General features: G+C 45.7%; 1 protein-coding gene across 2 annotated transcripts in view; it reads left to right on the top strand.

Annotated features, from left to right (window-relative positions):
* The window catches only part of ULK2 (unc-51 like autophagy activating kinase 2), a 149,578-nt gene that overhangs the window by 114,664 nt on the left and 14,721 nt on the right, over positions 1 to 20,193 (top strand). For both annotated transcript variants that reach the window (XM_032215046.1, XM_032215047.1), the window contains 4 exons: positions 3,391 to 3,587; positions 11,935 to 12,044; positions 14,681 to 14,833; positions 17,444 to 17,634. In XM_032215046.1, coding sequence (XP_032070937.1) covers positions 3,391 to 3,587; positions 11,935 to 12,044; positions 14,681 to 14,833; positions 17,444 to 17,634 — 651 coding nt within the window. The remainder of the gene's footprint in view (positions 1 to 3,390; positions 3,588 to 11,934; positions 12,045 to 14,680; positions 14,834 to 17,443; positions 17,635 to 20,193) is intronic.

The raw sequence follows: 20,193 nt of genomic DNA, 5'->3' as shown, positions 1-20,193 counted from the left end.
GACTACAAATGTAACTTCAAATGGTCACTAAAAGAACTGTTGTAGGTTGAGGATTACCTGTAATATCCGGCCTCATGGAAAACTGAAAGTAGCTAAGAACTCACTGTCTCCTGGTGATTGACCCAAAATCACCCAGCCAGCTTTTATGCCTAAGGTGGGACTAGAACTCACTGTCTCCTGGTGATTGGTCCAAAGTCACCCAGATGGCTTTCATGCCTAAGGTGGAACTAGAACTCAGTGTCTCCTGGTGATTGGTCCAAAGTCACCCAGCCAGCTTTTATGCCTAAGGTGGAACTAGAACTCACTCTCTGCTGGTGATTGACCCGAAGTCACCCAGATGGCTTTAACGCGTAAGGTGGGACTAGAACTCACTCTCTCCTGGTGATTGACCCAAATTCACCCATGCCTAAGGTGGGACTAGAACTCACTGTCTCCTGGTGATTGGTCCAAAGTCACCCAGATGGCTTTCATGCCTAAGGTGGAACTAGAACTCAGTGTCTCCTGGTGATTGGTCCAAAGTCACCCAGCCAGCTTTTATGCCTAAGGTGGAACTAGAACTCACTCTCTGCTGGTGATTGACCCGAAGTCACCCAGATGGCTTTAACGCGTAAGGTGGGACTAGAACTCACTCTCTCCTGGTGATTGACCCAAATTCACCCATGCCTAAGGTGGGACTAGAACTCACTGTCTCCTGGTGATTGGTCCAAAGTCACCCAGATGGCTTTCATGCCTAAGGTGGAACTAGAACTCACTGTCTCCTGGTGATTGGCCCAAAGTCACCCAATTGGCTTTCGTGACTAAGGCGGTGCTGGAACTCTTCCCATCCCCTGGTTTGCCCCTTGGGAGACTAGCCTGCAGCTGCCAGGCTTAAAAGCCAAAGCAGGCAGGCCGGCAGGAAGCCAAGCATCTCCTCTCCCCACCCCCAAGACCCCTTCAGGGGATAGATAAGAAGGAACCAAGTCCTTAAAGAAACAAAGGAAAGAAACCTGAGTCACCTGACCCAGACAAAAGGGTTGGAGCACATGGGAAGCCCCTCCCCAAATCCCATCAGTCCTTCCCAGACTGTTGGAATCCACTCCCCAGAGGTAGCTGCAAGAGTTGGGAACTCAACTAAGCAAGGATTTTTGGGGGGGATAAAAGCCACCCACTCTTCAAGTGGTCCTTGGATCCAGACTCTGGCTAGTGCCCAACAGCCTCACTGAGAAGGATGTGGGTAAGTGTGGATGAGTGTGTGTGTGTGTGTGTGTGTGTGTGTGTGTGTGTGTGTGTGTGTGTAGGCGGGACAGAAAGCTAATGAAAGGGAATAACCGAGTTGGAAGGGACCATGGAGGTCTTCTAGTCCAACCCCCTGCTAAAGCAGGGAACCCTTTACCATTTCAGACAAAGGGGTGTCCAATCTCATGATTAGAATAACAGACTTGGAAAGGACCTTGGAGATCTTCTAGTCCAGCCCCTGGTACAGGAGACCCTGTATCATTTCAGACATGGGGTTCTCCACTCTCTCCTTCGGAATTGGGCAGCATATAAATGTGTCTAATAAATAAAAAAATAAAATAAAGCCTCCAGTAATCATGGAGCACCCACAACTTCTGGTGGCAAGCTATTCCACTGGTTAAATGTTCTCACTGTCAGGAAATTCTCCCTTAGTTCCAGGTTGCTTCTGTCCTGGATTAGTTTCCACCCATTGCTTCTTGTTCTGCCTTCTGGTGCCTTGGAGAGTAGCTTGACTCCTTCTTCTTTGTGGCAACCCCTGAGATATTGGAAGACTGCTATCCTGTCTCCCCTGGTCCTTCTTTTCATTAAACTAGACATACCCAGTTCCTGCAACCGTTCTTCATATGTTTTAGTCTCCAGTCCCCTAATCATCTTTGTTGCTCTTCTCTGCACTCTTTCTAGAGTCTCAGCAACTTCTCTACATCTACGTGTGGCCTTACCAAGGCCTTATAAAGTGGTATTAACCCTTCACGTGATCTTGATTCTCTCCCTCTGTTGATGCAGCCTAGAACTGTGTTGGCTTTTTTGGCAGCTGCTTCTGGCTTCTATTTATATGGTTGTCCACTAGGACTCCAAGATCCCTCTCACAGTTGCCACCGTTACAGTGTACATTGTAATCAGCAAAGTTTTTGCTGCTATTTAAAATTCACTGGATCTCTGTCTATTCTAAAGAACTGGTTGTCCCTCCATGCTCTTTTGGGAAGTGATTGAGTGTGGCTATTGACCATAGCAGTGAGAGTGCGAATGAGTGACCATAAGCCACATGAGATGTGGGCCAGCGGCTTCAGAACAATTGCAGGAACTGGATAGGTCTAGTTTAATGAAAAGAAGGATTAGGGGAGACATGAAAGCAGCCTTCCAATATCTCAGGTGTTGCCCCAAAGAAGAGGGAGTCAAGCTATTCTCCAAAGCACCTGAGGGTAGGACAAGAAGCAATGGGTGGAAACTAATCAAGGAGAGAAGCAACTTAGAACTGAGGAGGAATTTCCTGACAGTGAGAACAATGAATCAGTGGAACAGAAGTTGCCTCCATAAGTTGTGAATGCCCCAACACTGGAAGTCTTGAAGAAGATGTAGAAAAGATGTGGAGACTCTGGAAAGAGTGCAGAGAAGAGCAAGAAAGAGGATTAGGGGACTGGAGGCTAAAACATATGAAGAACGGTTGCAGGAACTGGGTAGGTCTAGTTTAATAGAAAGAAGGACCAGGGGAGACATGATAGCAGTCTTCCAATATCTCAGGGGTTGCCACAAAGAAGAGGGAGTCAAGCTATTCTCCAAGGCACCTGAGGGCAGAACAAGAAGCAATGGGTGGAAACTAATCAAGGAGAGAAGCAACTTAGAACTGAGGAGGAATTTCCTGACAGAACAATGAATCAGTGGAACAGAAGTTGCCTCCAGAAGTTGTGAATGCCCCAACACTGGAAGTCTTTGAGAAGATGTTGGATAGCCATTTGTCTGGAACGGTATAGAGTTTCCTGCCTAGGCAGGGGGTTGGACTAGAAGACCTCCAAAGTCCCTTCCAACTCTTCTATTGTATTGTATTGTATTCAACCGATGAGAGTGTAATTAAGAAAATATTAGAATGTGCAGAAATGGACAGATTAATGCTCATTATGAAGGATAAAGAAGAAACTGAATATTTTTTGACGTAGGATGTATTTTACCAGTGGTTAGACAACAGAAACAGAAGTTAGAAAGGAGGAGATTGGAAAAAGAGGAAATGTTAATGTGGAGAGAATTTGATGGTGAAGATGCTATGTACTATTGTAATTATATTGATATGTAGTTATATTGTTAATAATATTATGATGAATATAATAATGATTTTAAAAAATGACCATCTGTCATTTAAAATTCAGGAAGGCATCATTGATTCTTTTTATGCTTTTCCGATAGGCGACGGCTCCTTTCAAAATCCCCAAGACCCAAGCGTCTTCAAATTTGGTGGGCCTCATCAGCCGGCAGGCGCCCTCGGATCTCTTGCTGCCGCAGCCGAAGGACATGGGAGAGGTCAGAGATCTCGCGCCCTTCCACGCCGCGCAGAGTAGCGACAAGCAGGGGAGAGATCAACACAGCAAGACGGCTTTTGGCAGGTAACTGATCCGTGTCCTACATTCTACAGGAGGGGCTTTAACCTTGGCAACTTTAAGCCTGGAGGACTTCAACTCCCAGAATTCCCCAGCCAGCTTTCGAAGTCCTCCAGGCTTAAAGTTGCTGGCTGGAGAATTCTGGGAGTTGAAGTCCTACAGGCTTAAAAGTTGCTGGCCCGTTATTTGCTTGCTATGGTTTAGGAGGCCAGGTGGATAGACTCCGTTTCACTGGTCTGAAGAACCAGGTGATGGGCAAACCATCATGGGGAAAATCTATCTAGATTAAATGTCTACGGAGATTCTTCATCATTCAGGTCAGGCCAAAGGTGCTTTTTTCCCCAACAGGCATCTGGACTTTCTGGTTTTTTTCTTTGAAGACGTTTTGCTTCTCATCCAAGAAGCTTCTTCAGTTCTGACTGGATGGTGGAGAAGGGAAGGATTTACACTCCTTGCAGACAGCTGGTCATTTGCAGCCTTTTTAAAGGGTCATTGAGGCCACTTGGAGCTTTACCTGTGTCTTCAGGATCAACTGAGTGGTGCAAATGGTTCCTGTAGTCTGCATTTTTTTTCCCTCTGGAAATCCATTCCTACTCCCACAACCATTCAAAGGATCCTCATCCCAAATTGCGTAGCTAAAAGACTGAAGAAATTCTCCTGTGTCTCTTTGGTTGTCCCAAAGGGGCTTTTTTCAGTAGGCCACTGGACTTTTTTGTTTTTTCTTTTGAAGATGTTTCGCTTCTCATCCAAGAAGCTTCTTCAGCTCTGACTGGATGGTGGGGAAAGGAAAGATTTACAATACAATACAATAGCAGAGTTGGAAAGGACCTTGGAGGTCTTCTACTCCAACCCCCTGCCTAGGCAGGAAACCCTGTACCGTTTCAGACAAATGGCTATCCAACATCTTCTTAAAGGCTTCCAGTGTTGGGGGATTCACAACTTCTGGAGGCAACTTCTGTTCCACTGATTAATTGTTCTCACTGTCAGGGAATTTCTCCTCAGTTCTAAATTGCTTCTCTCCTTGATTAGTTTCCACCCATTGCTTCTTGTTCTGCCCTCAGGTGCCTTGGAGAATAGCTTGACTCCCTCTTCTTTGGGGCAACCCCTGAGATATTGGAAGACTGCTATCATGTCTCCCCTAGTCCTTCTTTCTATTAAACTAGACCTACCCAGTTCCTGCAACCATTCTTCATAGGTTTTAGTCTCCAGTCCCCTCATCCTCTTTGTTGCTCTTCTCTGCACTCTTTCTAGAGTCTCCACATCTTTTCTACATCGTGGCGACCAAAACTGGATGCCGTTTTCCAAGTGTGGCCTTACCAAGGCCTTATAAAGTGGTATTAACCCTTCACTTGATTTACACTACTTGCAGACAGCTGGTCATTTGCATTCTTTTTTAGAAAATCATTGAGGCCACTTGGAGCTTTATCTGTGTCCTCAGGGTCACCGGAATGGTGCAAATGGGTGTGGAGCCTTCTTGGAATTGCTGAAAAGGTTGTGTCGCAGAAGTCTCCACACCCATTTGCACCACTCAGGTGACCCTGAGGACACAGATAAAGTTCCAAGTGGCCTCAACAACTCTCCAAAAGGATGCAAATGACCAGCTGTCTGCAAGGAATATTAATCCTTCCCTTCCCCACTATCCGGTCAGAGCTGAAGAAGCTTCTTGGATGAAAAGGGAAACGTCTTCAGAGGGGAAAAAAAGTTTGAGAAAGCACCTTTTGTTCTATCTCCGTTAGTTGCAAAGAGTCAATGACAATAACGGCTTGATGGCATATCACTCAGGTTTTAAGATTGCTGATAAGCCCTGGGACCAAATGTGTAACGTGTTGAGATGCTAACAAGAATTTTAATGTTCTTGGGTGTGTTTTGTTTTGCTTTGCTTTTTGATAAGTGGAAGTTATTATTTTTATAAGGGCTGTAATTGTTACGCCCTATTTACGGTGGTCAGGCCTTGAAGCATTCAGCATCGATCGGAAGAGCTATATATATATATATTTAGAGAGAGAGAGAGAGAGCTGCCTTCTAGCTCGTTCCAGCTGCTGTTCTTGCACAATGGGTTGGTTCTCGCACGTAAATCGTCAAGCACTTAAAAGCAAAATAAAAGCTGCTTTCTGGAAGCCCGGAGTCCTCCTGAACGAGGGACATTAGACATTATACCTGGTTTCAAAGAACTTGCTCCAAAAATACTATTCTCCATCTGGCAGCCTTTGTTACAGTGAGTAGCTCATGTTGGAAGAAATGTCCTTCTTGGTTCAGTTCCAAGTGGGGGGGAAAAGATATTGGAGACACAGAGGCTGCTTGGAAAGATGGTTTAATGGTGGACAGGATCACATGGCTTGAGCTCCTGAACCGAAAAGGGGGATCCCATGCTTCCAGATGTTGGGTGAAGAAGAAAAGAGAGAGTAAAGAGAGAATTCCTGAGGTTTTTTTAATACTCTCTGTTCGCCCCCACCTCTCTCTTTCTTGTGTAAGAAATGTATTCTGATTGGTTGTCAGACTCTCGGGGGGGAGGGGGCTTAACTAACTTGTAGGCCGTGTGTCTTTTGAGTCCCGAGCTTGGTTGAGTTCCCAGATGCCATGTGGTGAGTTTCAGTAGAAGGCTAATCCTACCTTTGTTATTTAGAGTAGACTAGCCCAGGTTTAATGGCTCATTGACCGGGGGGGGGGCGGGGGTGCAGGAAGCTGCATGGAGCTACTTTAAAAACATGTTTCTCCCTTTTCGCACCCAGGGAAATATAATATTCTGCCTTTTTCAATATTTCCCGGGATATTTCATTTTTTTCTAGGAGAGGGGTTGGGTGCTAACTTCCGACACTCGAACCAGAGAAAGTCTGGGTGTGAATAAACACTCTTGTTTCCTGGCATGGTGCTTTTTTTACAATGGGATTTGCATTTCTTATCACCCCAGGTGGATTAGGAACAACCCCAAGGTTTGATTTGATTCCTTCGCTCGTGGCCTTTTCTTCTCCTACTAAAAATTTATCTCCTGCAGAGAAAGTTTTACGGAATAAATGTCTGTAGATTCTCTACCATTCAGGTCAGGCTTGTGCCAAAAGGCAACGGGGTTCCCTTGATTTTTCTTTTTTTCCTTTGAAAACGTTTCGCTTCTCATCCAAGAAGCTTTGGGGTTCCATTGACTTTTTTTAAAGAACTGATTCTCTACTTTCTTAAAGCAGCTATTTATTTATTTTATTTATTTACTAGCTTGATATCCCGGCATTGCCCGGGTATTTATTGATTGGGGGGGGGGGGGAATGTCCAGACCAAACATAATTTCTAATGTTGGATTTTCCCCCTTATCTGACGGAGCCCCCTTGTGGAGTACTGTGAAGCCGTTACCATGGCAACTCCACTGCGTTGTACATTAGAAGCCATTTTATCTTTGCCAGAACTAATATTGATAGCAACACTAGTTGATAACTGCCCAGTATTTATTTATCCTAATTCTATATTAGACAGGAAGAGCTCTGATGTTGTTGAAAATGTCCAGACCAAATTTCTAATGTTGGATTTTACCCTTTACCGGAGGGAGCCCCCTTGTGGAGTACTGTGAAGCCTTTAGCATGGCAACTCCACTGCGCTGCACGGTAGAAGCCATTTTAAGGCACAACAGGCTGTATCTTAACAGAACACACACACACCGAGGGGTTTTAGGGGTGTCTTACCCCCACAGTATTTGTTTCCAGAGAGGGAGCCCCCTTCTGGAGTACTGTGAAGCCGTTACCGTGGCAACTCCACTGCATGGTACATTAGAAGCCATTTTAAGGCACAACAGGCTGTATCTTAACAGAACACACACCCCGGGGGGTGTTAGGGGAGTCTTACCCCCACAGTATTTGTTTCCAGAGAGTAAGTCATTTGTGTACAAAGTTTGGTTGAAATTGCTCGAGGCGTTCCAGAGTTATGCTGGAACACACACACACACCCATTTTTATATAGAGAGATTTTATTTAGGGAATTTATATTGCCGCCTATTCGCACATGGCGACTCAAGATGGCTTCCAGAATATAAAATCTCACAGAAAAATAATAAAACTAATACAAGAAGAATCATATAATAAATTAATATAATAAAATCCCCCCACCCCCGCTGCCGCCACCTGGCGACAGTACCTCACATGAGCCATTCCATGGCCTCCATCCTGCTCTTGAGTTCCCCAGGCCTGCTGGCAGAACCAGGTCTTCAGCGCCTTCCAAAAAAGTGCTAGAGTGGGGGCCATTCTAATCTCTGGGGGAATGAGGTTCCAGAGAGATGGGGCCACCATGGAGAAGGCCCTCCTCTGGGTCCCACCAGGTGCATCTCCCTAGGGCAAGGATCGGCAACCTACGGCTCTGGAGCCCCATGTGGCTCTTTCATCCCTCTCCTGCGGCTCCCTGTCGCCGGTCAGCTCCACAATTGATAGGGTTTTCGGTTAGGAGAGGTGGAGGGAAAAGGACGCCGTACTAGGAAGAGACTCTATGGTGGGGGAACTGGAGTGCCAGTCGGCAGAAGTAAAAGGTTGCTGTGCTAGGAGGAGACTCTATGGCAGGGGAACTGGAGTGCCAGTCGGCAGAAGAAAAAGGATGCTGTGCTAGGAGGAGACTCTATGGTGGGGGAACTGGAGTTCCAGTCGGCAGAAGAAAAAGGTTGCTGTGCTAGGAGGAGACTCTATGGCGGGGGAACTGGAGTTCCAGTCGGCAGAAGTAAAAGGTTGCTGTGCTAGGAGGAGACTCTATGGCAGGGGAACTGGAGTGCCAGTCGGCAGAAGAAAAAGGATGCTGTGCTAGGAGGAGACTCTATGGTGGGGGAACTGGAGTTCCAGTCGGCAGAAGAAAAAGGTTGCTGTGCTAGGAGGAGACTCTATGGCGGGGGAACTGGAGTTCCAGTCGGCAGAAGAAAAAGGATGCTGTGCTAGGAGGAGACTCTATGGCGGGGGAACTGGAGTTCCAGTCGGCAGAAGAAAAAGGTTGCTGTGCTAGGAGGAGACTCTATGGCGGGGGAACTGGAGTGCCAGTCGGCAGAAGAAAAAGGAGGCTGTGCTAGGAGGAGACTCTATGGTGGGGGAACTGGAGTTCCAGTCGGCAGAAGAAAAAGGATGCTGTGCTAGGAGGAGACTCTATGGTGGGGGAACTGGAGTTCCAGTCGGCAGAAGAAAAAGGTTGCTGTGCTAGGAGGAGACTCTATGGTGGGGGAACTGGAGTTCCAGTCGGCAGAAGAAAAAGGTTGCTGTGCTAGGAGGAGACTCTATGGCGGGGGAACTGGAGTGCCAGTCGGCAGAAGAAAAAGGAGGCTGTGCTAGGAGGAGACTCTATGGTGGGGGAACTGGAGTTCCAGTCGGCAGAAGAAAAAGGTTGCTGTGCTAGGAGGAGACTCTATGGAGGCGGAACTGGAGTTCCAGTCGGCAGAAGAAAAAGGTTGCTGTGCTAGGAGGAGACTCTATGGCGGGGGAACTGGAGTGCCAGTCGGCAGAAGAAAAAGGAGGCTGTGCTAGGAGGAGACTCTATGGCGGGGGAACTGGAGTGCCAGTCGGCAGAAGAAAAAGGAGGCTGTGCTAGGAGGAGACTCTATGGCGGGGGAACTGGAGTTCCAGTCGGCAGAAGAAAAAGGTTGCTGTGCTAGGAGGAGACTCTATGGTGGGGGAACTGGAGTTCCAGTCGGCAGAAGAAAAAGGATGCTGTGCTAGGAGGAGACTCTATGGCGGGGGAACTGGAGTGCCAGTCGGCAGAAGAAAAAGGAGGCTGTGCTAGGAGGAGACTCTATGGTGGGGGAATTGGACTCCCGGTCGGCTTCAGAATTGAGCTTCCGGTTAGGACGTTTGTGGCTCTTTGAGTGTTGCTGACCCCTGACCTAGAGGATGGGGCCCACCACAGCATTCACTGATTCCTTGCTCTGGTGGGTTGGATAAATGTGACCGGCAAGAGACTGTCCCTCAAGTAACCTGGTCCCAAGCCATGAAGGGCTTTGAAGATGACAACCAGCACACTTTCAATTGCACCCGGAAGCAAATCGGCAGCCCATGCAGCTCCCGCAGGAGAGGGGATACGTGTGGATGCCAGGGTCTGCAGGCCGCTGCATTTTGCGCCCACTGGAGCTTCCTGGCTATCTAAAACAAGCCCCACCCCACCTCTATGCTGAGATCTGTGACTGTGTTAATGTGAGAAAAGAAATCTCTTTTTGTTTTCCAAATAGTTTTTAATGAAACATTTTAATCTTTAAAAACAGAAAGAAAAACACAAGAACAAAAAAATTTATATATACATAACAATATAATGTAATTATACAGCCCTTCTGTATCGGCATTCATGTTTAGCCTTTATAGTTCTCCATTCTGCATCACCTTCCTGTTGATTTTACCTTGTCTAATAAATATAATAACAATAGCACTAAACAATAATTAGAAAAATACTCGAATGTGCAGAGATGGACAAAATGACCATGGAACTAAAAGAAAGAGAAGAATCGGACTTCTATAAAATATGCAATAGAATTTATAAGTGACTAGAAAACAGAAGCCAAAAACAGGAAATAGAGAATGTAAACATAATGGTGATATGAACGTTTCATATTATCACAAGTGTTAGAGAAAAGAAATACCTATCTCGTAAAGGAACAAAGAGCAAGGAGACCATATACCAATAAAAAGCATATTTATTGAAGATAAGCTTTTGCAAAAGGATTCTCAATCATGAAAGATAGAACGAGAATGTCGGACAGCTTTGGATACAGAGTTTAAATACAGTTTTGGGGTGACAGCCCACTTCCTTACATGTCCGTGTTACATAAAGTCGTATTATACAACACGTATTATACAATATCTTGGCAACTTAGTTAAGCAGTTTCCGGCCCAAAAATCTCTTTGCAGAAATGCCCCCGATCGCTTCCAACCATATTAGGAATTTATAAGCACAATCAAATCCCCTTATGTCAACCTCTTGAAACTGATGCCAGTACATTCCTATTAGGCCTCAGTTTGAAGTGGCCTGCTCCTCTTCAATTAACCTCACAGTTCTGATATTTCTCTAAATCAGGGGTGTCCAAACTTGGGAACTTTTAAGACTGGTGGACTTCCACTCCCAGAATTCCCCGGAATTCTGGGAGTTGAAGTCCACCAGTCTTAAAGTTTCCAAGTCCGGGACACCCCTGATTTAGAGGAAGTTTGGACACCCCTGTCCTAGAAGAATGAAATATTCTAAAAGGTAAAAGTTCCCCCTCGCTCATATGTGCTAGTCGTTCCCAACTCTAGGGGGCGGTGCTCATCTCCGTTTCAAACCCGAAGAGCCAGCCCTGAGAGGGTATAAAACCCAGGTGCTCTCAGCATCTGTCCCCTTTATTTTCTTCTTCACCCAACATCTTCAAGGCATGTGATCCTTTCCACCATTAAAAACCGTCTTTCAAAAGAGCCTCCATATTTCCAGTGTCTTTTCCCCACACTTGGAACTGAACCCAGAAGGACGTTTCTTCCAACACTGGTTTATCACTTCTCTGCTTCAAAGCTAAGCCCATCCTTGGAGAGTAAATGAGAAGGACAGAGCAGGGAGTTAGCTACTCCGGAAGATCCTTCTGCTCCATAGATAAGGAGGCTGCCTTGGAGAACCAATACACAAGGAGAAGGGGTAATTTTCTTGAAGAAAGTTAGCATCTACCCTCCTCCTAGAACAGGGGCATGGCTGGCTGGGGAATTCTGGGAGTTGAAGTCCACCAGTCTTAAAAGTTCCCAAGTTTGGACAACCCTGCTCTAAATGTTCCCTCTGTATATGGTCTCATGACCCGACAAATGCGCGCACGACAAAACCGCGAGTCATACACGCGCCCACAACAACGCGCCAACAAAACTGCGCCCACAACAGCGCAATTTCAGTTAAGGTAAGGGTTAGGTTTAGGGTTAGGTTCAGGGATAGGTTTAAGGTTAGGGTTAGGTTTAGAACTCGCGGTTATTACTTGTTTGTTGAAGGCGCGCTTTTGTTGGCGCGCTGTTGCCGGTGCACTTCTTTGCTCATTTGTCAGCGCGATTTAGAACTCGCGGTTTTCTCGCCGCGGTTTCGTCGGCGCGCTTTTGTCGAGCGCGCATTTGTCGGTGAACCATATGGTCTTAACCGAATGTGTTACAAAAGCTGCTTGTGTTATGTAAAGTGTAAAAATGGAGTCGCACAAGTCCTGCTCTTTTACACGAATAACCTTATTTCTCTCAATTAAAGATAGACTACAGGAAGTCCTCGACATATGACCCTGATGGATAGGCTGAGTTCTGAGAGTTCACAAGTCTTCAAGTTAACGTTTTTGGTGATCCCTGCGCTAGACGTTCACCTCTCCAATTCAGAGACCTCACCCCCACCCCGCAGCCTATCCTAACCACATCCTTCATTCCTTTCGCAGGTCCGTTAGTACCAGCAAGCTGTCAGATCAACCAACAAAGGCTGCCCTCAGCAGCCAGCTCTACCAGGGCAGCAATGACAGCCTTAACACCGAGCGACCGATGGATACAGGTAAGGCGAAGGGATGCGCGGGTGGTTTTCCGACCTTCTGCGTGTAACGGGGAACAGGGAGGACCATAAGATACCTTATGTCAGGCACAATAAATCAAGAACCAAGCGTAAATGGCTAGGTTTTTTTTTTATAATGAAAATTTTGGGGAAAAAAAACTTTTGCAAATATTTACTTCCCTCCCCCCCCCAACCCCCCTCCCCTCTCCCCCCCCCAACTTCCCAGAACCAATACACATTCTAAAATAAATTTTAAAAAAAGTTAATATCATCTTTCATTTGAGCTTTAACTCCTCCTTGCTAGGCTTGCTCTAAACAGATTATATCATTCCCTGTTTCTTCAGTCATAAACTATCTGGAATTTCTTAGTCCCATATTTATTTTGAGTATAGTCAATCCATCTTCTCCACTCCAGTTTATATCTCTCGTTGGAATGGTCCTTGAGATATGCAGATATTTTAGCCATCTCAGCTAGGTTTGTTACTTTCAGTGTCCATGACTAGTTTTATTACATGTTTTAATGCTCACTGTAAGAATCTGAACTGCTAACCGTCAAAACATATTCGTAGATAAGAGTCAGCGGAATTCAAGATGGGCTGGACTTACCGTATTTTTCGGAGTACAAGACGCACCTTTTTCTCTCAAAAAAGAGGCTGAAAATCTGGGTGCGTCTTATACACTGAATACAGCATTTTTGGCCTTCCAAAACCCCGCCCCCTTCACCAAAATGGCCATGCAGAGCCTTTAGGAGCATTGCAGAATTCTACTGGGGGGGCAGAAATGAGCAAAAAATGGACCTAGAGGCTATTCATGCCCTTTGGGGAGGGGGAACGGGCCCATTTCAAAAAAACCTGGGCCATTTTTGGGAGGTCTGCAGAGTGAAAAAACTTTTTTTTAATTTGCCTCTTCAAAACCTTGGTTTGTCTTATACTCCATTGCGTCTTATACTCCAAAAAATATGGTAAATCTCTTATGGCAGCAAAGGGACTCAAGACTAATGACACACTCAACCCCTCCCTCGGTCTCAGCCTGGTCAACTCCTACACCTCCCTTATAAAAAGGGGAAACAAGGAACAGAGTATGTTGTGTTCTTGGTGCTCTCTGAGCTTGGTTGTTTTTTTGCAGACATCTCATGACCCAACTAGGTAACATTATCAGTGTGGGAAGCATGAGTGCTGTACAAGAAAATACTTGGCTTAGGAGTCTCTGGGAGTCATAAACAAATCTTCACACTAATTTAGCAAACTAAGTGTCTCCTGCAAACTCCACTCCCCTTTCGTTCCTCTTTTATTTCCTCTGGGAGGGGCCATTCGGGAGCACTCTATAAGCTTCCTAAAGGCTATGCAACCCCTTTTTTAATGAAAAAGGGGCCATCTTTGCAAAAATTGGGCCCTTTTGGGGAAGTTTGCAGAGTGCAAAAACTTCTTTTATTAATTTTCCTCTTCAAAACCTTGGTGCGTCTTATACTCTGAAAAATACGGTAATAAAAGAGGTTTTTGTAAGGACCAGGAGTTTGCTTCCTGCTCTTGGGAAGCCTCGGTCAGAACACCTGTATTTAGGCTAATGTAGAAGAATGAGTGGCGGAAGGTGGAGGTGGAATTAAAAGGGATCAGCCTAGAATCCTTACATAGTCACCAACCCCCTCTTGAAATCCGTTGACCCTTCTCTGAAGCCTAGCATTCCAACTCTGTTATTCTATTCTATTCTATTTTCCATTCCATTCTATTTTCTATCCTATTCTGTTCTGTTCTGTTCTCTATTGTCTATTCTCTATACTCTCTTCTCTTCCCCTCCCTTCCATTCTTTATTCTATTCTGTATTCTATTCCATTTTCCATTCCATTGCATTGTATTTTCTATTCTATCCTATCCTGTTCTGTTCTCTATTCTCTTCCCCTCCCTTCCATTCTATTATTCTATTCTGTTCTGTATTCTATTCTATTTTCCATTCTATTCTATTTTCTATCCTATTCTGTTCTGTTCTCTAGTGTCTATTCTCTATACTCTCTTCTCTTCCCCTCCCTTCCATTCTTTATTCTATTCTGTATGCTATTCCATTTTCCATTCCATTGCATTGTATTTTCTATTCTATCCTATCCTGTTCTGTTCTCTATTCTCTTCCCCTCCCTTCCATTCTATTATTCTATTCTGTTCTGTATTCTATTCTATTTTCCATTCTATTCTATTTTCTATCCTATTCTATTCTGTTCTGTTCTCTAGTGTCTATACTCTTTTCTCTTCCCCTCCCCTCCCCTCCCTTCCATTCTTTATTCTGTTCTATTCTATTTTGTATTCATATTCTATTCTATTCTATTTTCCATTCCATTGTATTTTCTATTCTATTCTGTTCTGTTGTATTCTCTATTCTCTTCCCCTACCTTCCATTCTATTATTCTATTCTATTCTGTATTCTATTCTATTTTCCATTCTATTCTATTATTCTATTCTGTATTCTATTCTATTTTCCATTCCATTCTATTCTATCCTGTTCTGTTCTATTCTCTATTCTCTTCCCCTCCCCTCCCCTCCCTTCCATTCTATTATTCTATTCTATTCTGTATTCATATTCTATTCTATTCTACATTCTGCAACATATACCAGCTTCTCTTGAGATCTAACCGGCTAACCTTTCCTCCCCAGCTCCTCCGGGGGCCTGTGGCATCACCGGAGGACATCCGTCCATGCCAGTTGGAGCCAGTTCCAGGGCAGTGATGTTCACTGTAGGATCCCCTCCAAACAGTGCCACGCCTCCGACCTGCACCCACATGGTTCTCCGAGCTCGGACGATGTCAGGTGAGGAAGTGACCCGAGGGCCCTCGAGCAGATTCTCTCTGGAAAAAGGCCAGGCCGGGCTGGAGGGGGCCGAGTTTAGCCAACTCTCATCTCCAAGGAGACTTGGAAGCTGCAGAAGAAGGATTCTATGCGGATTCTCAATCATCCAGGTCACAGTTGTCCCAAAGGTGCTTTTGCCTTGAAAACCACACAGGAGAACCAACCCATTGGGCCAAAATTCAGAGGTCCATCTGCATATGAAAGACAAGACAGCAAAATCCACGTTCTGGACAGAGAGGAACAGTGGTTTGAAGGAGGGATAATAGAATAGAAATAGAATAAGAATAGAATAGAATTCTTATTGGCCAAGTGTGGTTGAATACACAAGGAATTTGTCTTTGGTGCAGATGCTTTCAGTGTGCATAAGAGAATAAAATACATTCATCAAGAAAAATAGAATAGAATGGGAATAAAATAGAATAAAATTCTTTATTGGCCAAGTGTGATTGGACACAGAAGGAATTTGTCTTTGGTGCAGATGCTTTCAGTGTACATATGAGAATAAAATACATTCATCAAGAAAAATAGAATAGAATGGGAATAAAATAGAATAGAATTCTTTATTGGCCAAGTGTGATTGGACACAGAAGGAATTTGTCTTTGGTGCAGATGCTCTCAGTGTACATATGAGAATAAAATACATTCATCAAGAAAAATAGAATAGAATGGGAATAAAATAGAATAGAATTCTTTATTGGCCAAGTGTGATTGGACACAGAAGGAATTTGTCTTTGGTGCAGATGCTTTCAGTGTACATAAGAGAATAAAATACATTCATCAAGAATCCAAAGATACAACACTTAGTGATAATCATAGGTTACTAATAAGCAATCAAATTGTACTAGGAACAAATAAACCAATATGAACTGCAAAGATACAAGCAACATGGTTATAGAATAGAATTTGATAGAATAGAATGAGAATAGATGAGAATAGAGAATAGAATAGAATTCAATTCTTTATTGGCCAAGTGTGTTTGGAGACACAAGGAATTTGTCTTTGGAGCATATGCTCTCAGTGTACAGAAGGAGAATAAAATACATTCATCAAGAACCCCTAAGATACAACGTTTAGTGAAAGTCATAGGTTACTAATAAGCAATAAAATCGCCCTAGGAAACGAAGAAACCAATATAAATCGTAAAGATACAAGCAACATGGTTATAGTCATAAGTGGGAAGAGAGAGGTACTAGGAATGAAGAGAAGGAGAATAGTAATTCAGTCGTAGTAGATAATTTGACAGTGTTGTGGGAAGGAGTGGTTTAGCAGAGTGATGGCGTTCAGGGAAAAACTGTCCTTGTGTCTAGTTGTCTTGGTGTGCAGTGCCCTTTAAGTGTTGTTTAGAGGGTAGGAGATGAAACAATTTATGGCCAGGATGTGAGGGGTCTGTAGATATTTTCACGGGCCCTCTAAAAGTAATTAATCAGACTTGAGCTGGGAGGGACCTTGTGCACCCCACATTCTTCAGGCTGTTTCATTAGCTCATGCTCTTGGGAAGCCTAGGTCAGTCCAGACAAGACCGAGTGGCTACTGATGTTCCCTCCCAAAGATTGGCCAAGTATTCCATCTCTTAGGCTGGGGGATGAAATTATACGCCCCTCAGACAGGGTTCGAAATTTGGGAGTTCTCCTGGATCCCCAGCTGACTTTAGAACACCATCTGTCGGCTGTGACCAGGGGGACCTTTGCCCAGGTTCGCCTGGTGCACCAATTGCGACCCTACCTGGATCGGGAGGCCCTTCAGACAGTCACTCACGCCCTTGTGACCTCAAGACTGGACTACTGTAACGCGCTCTACATGGGGCTGCCCTTGAAGAGTGTTCGAAGACTTCAGCTGGTCCAGAACGCAGCCGCGCGAGCGATTGTGGGTGCACCCAGGTACACCCACGTCACACCTATCCTCCGCGAGCTGCACTGGTTACCCATTAGTCTCCGGACCCGCTTCAAGGTGCTGGTCGTTACCTATAAAGCCCTACATGGCATCGGACCTGGGTACCTGAGAGACCGCCTCCTGCCGATTACCTCCCATAGACCGATTAGATCTCACAGGTTAGGTCTTCTCCGGATTCCATCTGCCAGCCAATGTCGGCTGGCGACTCCCCGGGGGAGGGCCTTCTCTGTCGCAGCTCCAGCCCTCTGGAACGACCTCCCCGTGGAGATCCGGACCCTTACTACCCTCCCGGCCTTCCACAAAGCCGTTAAGTCCTGGCTGCTCCGGCAGGCCCGGGGGCTTTCGAAATATCCAGCCCCACGGAAACTGTGACTGTTGTGGATTTTAAAGTATTGTTTTGTTTATTTATCCCCCTCCCTTGTTTATTGTAAGCCGCCCGGAGTCCTTCGGGAGTGGGCGGCATACAAGACAAATAAAACTAAACTAAACTAGGCCAGAACAGAGGGCCGAATGCAGCCCCTTTAGGCACCACGGGCCTGTCCTTTGATATTTCCAAGCCGGGGGCAGGGGGGGGGGGCGGTTTTAAGCACCCTACAGGCCAGATGTAAGCCTTGCATTTGATACCCCTGCTTAATGGAGTGTGTTGTAATGTGTCTTTTTTTTCTAATTCCTGCCTTTTAGTTGGCTCTAACAGCTCCGGAGGTTCTCTCTGTTCTACCAGTGGCCGGATCCTGATGGGCTCCCCCCCTGGGATTTATATGGGGTCCTCGCCCCCTGGAGTGGAGGCAGCTCCTTGCTTGAAGTACATGCCTTACGGCGCCTCGCCTCCCAGCTTCGAAGCTCCAGAGCTGCCTGAAGAAACTTTGATGGAGGTATATGGGGTTTGAGAAAGACACTGCAAGGCGAGGTTAATGGGGTACAGGAAGTCCTCGGCTTACGACTGTTCGTTGAGTGACCCTTTGAAGTTAAACAAGGGGCCGAAAACAGGGACTTGCAACCGTCCCTGAGGTCACACGATCCCAATTCAGGCACTCAGCAGCTGACTCGTATTTATGACGGTTGGCAGTGTGACGTGATTCCACTTTTACGACCTCCCGACAAGCAAAGTCGACGGGGAATCCAGATCCACTTAACAACTGTGTTACTAACGGCAGCGATTCACTTAACAAGAGTGGCAAGAAAAGCCATGCAATGGAGCAAAAACTCCACCTAACCGATGTTTTGCTCAGCGACACAAATGTCAGGCTCAATTGTGGTCGGAAGTCGAGGACTCCCTGTACTGGCTGATGTCAAGATTTTAAAACCCGTCTGTCTTAATAAAAGTCCCCTTTCACGGCTGCATTAGCGTCCTTGTTCCAGTTCTGCTTGGTGCGGTATATACATGTTTGGCATTTTAATTGTTTTTAATTTGTTTTTGTGTTTTATGATGTATGCTGCCGAGAGACCCTTGTGGAGATGGGTGGCTATGAAAATCCAATCACTTAATAAATCTTTACCCAGCCCCAAGGAATTGCACAATCTTTGCCAGAACTAATATTGATAGCAACACTAGCTGATAACTGCCTAGTATTTATTTATCTTAATCCTAATCCTAAATATCGCGTTTCCCCGGTATTTATTTATCCTAATTCTATGTTAGACAGGAAAAGCTCTGATGTTGTTGAAAATGTCCGGACCAAACGTAATTTCTAATGTTAGATTTTACCCTTTACCGGAGGGAGCCCCCCTGTGGAGTACTCTGAAGCCTTTAGCATGGCAACTCCACTGCGCTGCACAGTAGAAGCCATTTTAAGGCACAACAGGCTGTATCTTAACAGAACACACACCCCAAGGGGTTTTAGGGGTGTCTTACCCCCACAGTATTTGTTTCCAGAGAGAGAGGGAGCCCCCTGTGGAGTACTGTGAAGCTGTTACCATGGCAACTCCACTGAGCTGCACGATAGAAGCCATTTTACGTCAGTACAGTAGAAGCCATTTCAAGGCACAACAGGATGTATCTTAATAGAACACATACCCTGAGGGGTTTTAGCAATGTCTTACCCCCACAGTATTTGTTTCCAGAGAGTAAGTCATCTATGTACCAAGTTTGGTTGAAATTGCTCAAGGCGTTCCAGAGTTATGATGGAACACACACACACATACACACACAGCTTCCCCCCTTGACTTTGCTTGTCAGAAGGCCATGAAACAGAATCACATGGCCCCGGGACTCTGCGACCATCATAAAGATCTGTCAAGGGCCTGAAATTTGATCCTCCTCCTCCTGAACAGGTCTCATTGTCCAATTATGAATCGTTCCCTTGTTTTGAGAACAGTTCACATCTTGGCGGACACCTGCAGGAGTGTCCTTGGTGGCAGCTGGGCTCTCACGGTTGAAGTCTGCAGCCTCTGCATTCCGTCTCTCCCCCCCCCCCCCCCCCCCATCCCAATTCTTTGGCAAGTTGAAAAGCGATAATATTCACAGGAAGCATAAAGCGACTTCAATTCTTGACGCATTCTTTTAGTGACCGAAGTTCAATAACCGTACTGGAAAAAGTGGCTTCGGGCCGTTTTTCACGCTGAACAAGCTTTGCAGCATCCCTGTGGTCAGTGATCAAAATCAGTCACTGGGCCACTGGCTCGCATGACGGTGTTTACAGTGTCCCCCCCGGGGGGGGGATGTCACGTGATCCCCTATTGCGACCTTCCGACGAGTCCATGGGGAAGCCAGATTTCACTTCACAACAGTGCTGCGAGCTTAAACAAAATGCAGCGATTCGCTTTCGTGTGGCGAGAAAAGTCATAAGATGGGGCAAAACACGAGAACTGTCCCGCTTAGCAACAAATTTTGGATCTCGCATTATGAGTCGTAAGTCGAAGACTGCCTGTCTTTATCTCATTTCACAAGAATCCGTTTTGGAGGTGAAGGAAGGAAGGAATCTAGAGTAAGGCAGATTAGAATATAGAGAATGGAATAAAACAGAATAGGAAGAGAAGAATATGAGAAGAGAAAACAGAATAGAATAGAATAGAACCGTGATGGCGAACTGTTGTGGCCCAGCAGGAGCCGTGGGAGCTGCCACCAGTCTCTGACAGCGAGGGGCCCTATGAGTCGGCTCTGGAGGACGTGGAGGACCCTGGACAGGGTTCCGACTCTGAGCAGGGCGCAGAGAGGCTGGTTGGCGACCAGGAGGCTCCTGAGCCTTGGATCAATGGGGAGGAGACAAGGGAGAGTGATCCGGACGCCAGCAGTGAGTTGTTCCTGGATGCCCGGCACCGAAGAGCTAATAGGCGTAAGGAACAGTTGCGAAGTTACAGGAAGTAATTGCACTCAGCTGGTGGTCATTAGGCTCCTCTCCAGACTATAAAAGGACTGCTTGTGCAGAAGTCAACGCAAGAACTAATGCTGGAGAACATTATTGTGAGCTTGGCAGGCTGGATTGCTGCCAGGG

Source organism: Thamnophis elegans, chromosome 4 (assembly GCF_009769535.1).
Source record: "Thamnophis elegans isolate rThaEle1 chromosome 4, rThaEle1.pri, whole genome shotgun sequence".
NCBI lineage: Eukaryota > Metazoa > Chordata > Lepidosauria > Squamata > Colubridae > Thamnophis > Thamnophis elegans.
Note: the sequence above shows the minus strand (reverse complement) of the source record. Positions and strands in the feature narration are given on the sequence as shown.